At 33.2% G+C, this 6,000-nt stretch overlaps 1 protein-coding gene across 1 annotated transcript; it reads left to right on the top strand.

Annotated features, from left to right (window-relative positions):
• The first annotated feature begins 635 nt into the window (after positions 1 to 635).
• LOC132953225 (uncharacterized) lies at positions 636 to 1,704 on the top strand. The gene is made up of 2 exons (XM_061025747.1): positions 636 to 876; positions 944 to 1,704. Exons 1-2 carry the CDS (start codon positions 636 to 638, stop codon positions 1,702 to 1,704), a joined length of 1,002 nt encoding a protein of 333 aa, XP_060881730.1.
• The last annotated feature ends 4,296 nt before the right edge of the window (positions 1,705 to 6,000 follow it).

Here is a 6,000-nt window from a genome sequence, read left to right as displayed (position 1 = left end):
TCTGTATATTGTGTTGAAGTTAGACTGACCGTGCATTGTACACAACGCTCTTTTATATGCGTTTGTACTGTTCATGCCGGATGCGATAAACTATTATCAAGCACGTTACTTATAAAGAAATAAGATAAAATGCATAATATCCTCCTCTCTGTGCCATTACTTTTGCCGCGTATGTACAGCGGCCGCCCCTATGGGGGCCATCAGGCCGATGCTTAGTACGTTAATGCGGCAAAAGTAATGGCACAGAGAGGAGGGGACCCGCGTATGTCGTCATCGTTGTCGTCGTGGTCGAAATTATAGAATAATTTGAGCAAGCACCCAGTTCTTTTTCTCGCGGGATGACGTCATAAACGGGCGGCCATGTAAAGTGATATAAAAATAATAAACATGTGATACAAAGCATCAGTCTGTGGTTCGCAATGGCATCGGCTGGTCTAACTATGTGTACCGGTCTGTTGGGTCAGGCACCCGTGGTTGGAAGCAAAAATGCAGAAACCTATGAAAAAATTCATAATCAAGAGGCAGCGTGTGATAATGGTGGTATCACGTGGTTTGGAAGTTCGTATACAGGACCGAGTAATAAGTTGTACGATGTGAACAATAAGTTTATCGGGTGTTCGTTACCGAAAACTGAAATGGACAAGGTCACGTTCCAACACGATGTCGATTATAACAATATGACCAACCCGACAAAAGATCAAGTATGGGAAGCAGATAAAAAATCAATGTTGGCAGCAATGAATACTACCGATAAATACTATGGTAACATTGCCACAATTGTTGGCCTTGGGCTCAAAAACATAGCAGAACGTACACACGAAGCGATTACCGGCAGTAACAGCGCAATATACCCACAGTGCGGTAGTGAACAACCTGGTGAGTCTGCGTTATATTTCAAATATACATGTTTAATATAATTTAACACTGTGACGTTTATTCGTAGATCAACAGAACAAGGACAAAGACGCAAAAGGAGCAGAGTCCAAGGGTAATGCAGAACCACCTGATACCACAACAAAATCAACAAATAACACTGACTCGAGCCGACAATTGCGTACTGATCACCAGCACGTCGATAACGTCGATAATAATTTTTCAACTAGCGGTAATAATATGGAGACACCTACATCGTCGTCCAAGAGGACTACTGATTCCCCAGCGGAATATTCTTTTAATAAGAAATCCAATATGGTTTTACCTGATACTGCTAACGCCACTGCTTTTGACAGTGATACGGGAAATCCCAGTGCTGAAAATGCTGTATTACCTAGACCCACACACATTACAACAGGTTATACTATGGTATTCAAAAAATGTCATTCATTTATATCATACGGATTGGCTTGGAAAATGTTGGACTTATCTTCTACAGTAAAAGGATTGCACGTGGTAACAACGTCGTTGAATCACATACCGGTTGAATATCCATTTTTGTATTTATCGCCCAGCGAATACAAGCTAGTGAGTACTACACCGGGTTCGTTGTGTAAACACGTAAAAGTGAATGTCGTCATGCGTAATCCGCGAACGGTCTTCGAGACAAATGCAACTACGTCTAGTTTGGCTACACTGAATCAAAATAAATTTGCCGTGGTCGCACATAATTTAACTAACATTACTCGGGGTGTGAACTACAAATACGGTTTTGGAACAACCGATGCGATGAATCCGACTTCGTGTTCCGATGACAATAGTAAATATTAAGAGGAAACCATACAAGCAATGTACGGGTGTAAGTACGACGGAAAACCGATTTTTACCGGTGAATTCGACGGTATACCGAATTCTTTTTTTCACTTACCGTTTCACAACAATCATTATTACACAATGGTCGCGGACAAAGGACACAGCACAAAACTCGGTTGGCCATTGTTAAACGAACTCCAAAATTGATGCTAGTTTCACAACCGGGAAAACTATTGCCGAGTATTCGTACAGCCCTAAATTGGGATTGTTGGGAAAACCTATAGAAGGAGTTTTTAACGGAATTTCCGGAAAATCATGCGTTTTTTTTGTACAAGTGAAGTGCGACTAATTGTACATTTCTGGTAGTGTAACCGGGAGCAAATTTTTAGTGCTTTACAAGTTAAAATAACAGTTATAAGAGTATTGGGTACAGTAGAAACCCAGAACGCAATTGTGTGCGTGTATACCGATTAACTAACAAATACGCGTTCGATTTTTGTCTTACCGACAAGACAACGTTTGTGCTGCGTGAGTACAATTTTGCTAACCGTGCGTCTACACATATACGCCAAGATGAACGACACCAAAAGACTCACACAGAAAATAAAAATAAAAAAACTACAAAAAGCAATAAGAAAGACAAAAGGAAACATAAGAAAAATTGAAAACGGGGAGAATCCCAAAAACAGACACCAACAACGTAGACAGAATAAGGAAAATTCCTTAAACATTGATAAAAAAATCCAGGAAGGTTTCGAAAATCTTATAAATTTTATCAAGTCCCTTGAATAATTTTTCTGAATATTACTTTAAACAAAAACACACGATTTAATATAACTGTACAAATTTAACTTCCTCAAGATTTTGTAACATGTAATACCTTTTACCTACCACTCAACAAGCCACCGTCGGAGACCAACAGACCGCTCCGGCCGCCAACGTTCTTTCATTCGATTTCTACGGATTCATCATCAACCATCATTCTCCATTAAGTTCCGGACCTGCAAATTGCAACACTGTCCACGACGAAAAGGACACCGCCATGGGCCACCGAATGCCGAAAGACCAATCCACGGTACACACTACCATAAAGTGGTAGTCAACTTCTCAAGCCGGCTGTCGCCCACGTTATCGTTATATAATATATTGTATATATATATATGCATTATATAATGATTTTAAATCAATGAACAAATTTAATTTAACTACCTTAAATATTTAATATTTCTACCTTTAATATTTCTCCCGAATTTTATAATATGTAATACCCTTTTAGGAACAAATATATAATTTAGCACCAGATTAGTAAAATCAATAGCAAGACATTTGAAGACACAATTGTAGAGAAGAATTTTTTTAACAATCGTAAGAAGCCCAATTTTCGATATTTTTATTAATTAGTTGAATAACTAATCGATAAAAAGTTAAAAACCTTGTTAATTTACCATGTGATATTGGACGATAGAAATACGATATCAAAAATCGGATTTCTTACGATTGTTAAAATAGTTCTCCTCTATAATATTTATAAAAGGTATTTTTACTGTAAACCGATTCAATAAACCGTATTACTTGAAGAACAAAAGTATAGTTTTTATTAGTAGGTATGAAATTCGGATACGAATACAAAATATAAAACTGAACAAAATTAAATAATATTTGTCATGAAATATAATATAATAATCATTTTCTTATCTGGGTTATTTATAAACTATGTACGGGCGCACGGCTGCGATAGAAAACCCGTTTTAACCTATTGTTCCAATCGTCCAATATCGCATGGTAAATTAAAATTAACACGTTTTTTTAAACTTTTTATCAATTAATTATTTTACTAATTAATAAGAATATCGAAAATCGGGCTTCTTACGTTTCTAGAAAAAATTCTCCTCTACAATTTTTGTAATAGGTATTTATACTGTAAAACGCTTCAATAAGCCGTATTCCTGGAATTACGAAACAATGTTTTTATGCTATATTTTGTCTACTAGTGCGCCCTCTTAAGGGAGGGCTTTCAAAAATGTGAAACCATGTGAAATTATTATTGAAAAGTTATAGCTAGGGCCCGAATTTCAATGCAAAAAGCCTCTTTTTTTGGGTAATCTTAGACAATGCTTTTCAAGTACATCATTTGTTTCATATAACAGAGACTTTTAGCATTTTCTTTGTTTTAATTCATAATAATATGTACAATATACGAGTATATTAAAAAAATTGTTTAGATTTACATAATACGATACGATACCACCCAAAAGTTAAAAATTTTAAATTTTAATAATTTTTTTTTTAATAAAAAAAATTATAAATTACCGAAAATAATAAATTATTAATATTAATAATTTTTTAGTATTTATTAGACTGATAAATCAATAAATTATAGAAAAAATTGTATTCGTATTTTTGAAGGACATTTTCACAGTAAATTGCTTTTTTTAATGGTATTTTTGGCAGTTTTTTAGAGGATTTTTGATGACTTTTAGTGCATATAAAGCCGGGACCTAGTCATAACACACCCTTGATTCTTGAACAATACACGTATGAAATTCATTATTTTCAAATTACCTTTTATTATATTAAAAAGACAACTTCCTCTTGATTTTTTGGCATTAGATTTTCTTTTAGAAGGAAATCCTTTTTTATTCGCCATAATAATTTATTACAGTAATAATAATAACACTTATAGAATAAATTAATAAACACGTTTAAATTAAACAAACTGTACACAGTGCACTCTGTGTAGAACAGCAACAATTGCAAACTAATCAAATTATTGTTGTCTAATATTGTATCATATTATAATATAATATTTTATTTTTCGTCCCGCATTCATAATAATATTATCATAGTAATAATTATTAATATTTAGCTTATAAATAAACATCGATATGCGTGTCAACAACCAATATAGACGCATGCCGTAAATAGTTCAGTTGCTTGTGCTGGAGTGGTGGTAAAAACACAAACGCTGCCACTATTACAACGGAAGCAGCACAGGTCGATTACGGAATTATATTTTTCACCATCAACCAAACTAATATATTACTTCGGCATTTCTCTATTTTCTCGAGTTGATAAAGTCATAAAGCGGTGAAATAAAAAACAAATAAAAAACAAATTGTTAATGACAAAATTATCTAGCGCCCTATGGTGCCATTTTGGAATATATACATTTAAATACGTTTTGTAAATGGTTAAAATATCAATTTTTTTTAGTTTTTTATTCATTATAACTAATAAAAAAATTAAAATATAAAATATCGGCACTGTAGGGTGCTAGATAATATTGTTGTTATTCAATAGGTTTTTGTTTCGTATTTTTAATATATATGTGAGCTGAGAAAATTAAGAAATGCTAAAGTATGTTTTTTATCATAAAATAGTTGCGTTGACCATCCTCTTAACTGTATTGCCTTCAAAATGAACATTTATCACGAAAATCATGATTATTCCAACATGAGGCAAGTTTTGAACATCTCAACTCTTACCTCTCGTCGTGCAAAAGCAGACTTAGACTTTCTAAATTTAATTCTAAGTGGTTCTTTGGACGTCCCTGATCTCCTTGCAGCCATACCATTCAGAGTTCCTTCTCATTCTTCCAGAAACCAATCACAATTTTATGTTCCAACCCACAAGACCTCGTATGGGCACAACCACACTCTACACCGCATGCTCAGAGCTGCGAGCAACCAATAATCCTTAGGCCACTAATTATACTTCTACCTTTATAATTATACTATTTATCCATATTATAACATGTATACTCTGAAATATTTATACTTTTATCTAAATTATTTATGTACCTAATTAATTATTTATATATTCTACCTTACTGTACTTATACCTACTTGTAATAATATGTAAAATTGCCGTTTCGGCGTTTAATAAACAATAATAATAATTATTATTTTTTTTAATGTATCAAGTAGGTCACTTCATTATTAACGATAAAAGTACAATATTACATTATTAATAATAAGTACAAAATAAAATGTTTATTTATATCGAGAGACGAGAGTCTCTGAGTGTTACTGCTGGGTGACTTCTCTCTTCACGTTTCCATGTCTTCTGTATAAATATTTTTTCGCACATATGCTTATTGTAAATACCATTACAGATCCAATAAATGTTAAAAAAAAAATGTATATTGATAGTCAAAATAATTAGGTACCTAGGAATATAACGTTATGTTATTGTACCAAAAACTGGAATATTACTATTTTAGTATAAACATTATAGGTACAAATGGTTAGTTTCTATTATGTCTTATGAGTTATGACTTAATAAATATAAAAGTTACCATAATTTTATTTAACA

The sequence above is a fragment of the Metopolophium dirhodum genome, unplaced genomic scaffold (assembly GCF_019925205.1).
Source record: "Metopolophium dirhodum isolate CAU unplaced genomic scaffold, ASM1992520v1 scaffold1, whole genome shotgun sequence".
Lineage (NCBI taxonomy): Eukaryota > Metazoa > Arthropoda > Insecta > Hemiptera > Aphididae > Metopolophium > Metopolophium dirhodum.
Note: the sequence above shows the minus strand (reverse complement) of the source record. Positions and strands in the feature narration are given on the sequence as shown.

Excerpts from the sequence above, each read along its gene's own strand:
- LOC132953225 (XM_061025747.1), top strand. The coding sequence starts at position 636 with ATGGACAAGGTCACGTTCCAACACGATGTCGATTATAACAATATGACC. Across the intron at positions 877-943 it reads GTGCGGTAGTGAACAACCTG|ATCAACAGAACAAGGACAAA; the intron begins GTGAGTCTGCGT and ends GTTTATTCGTAG.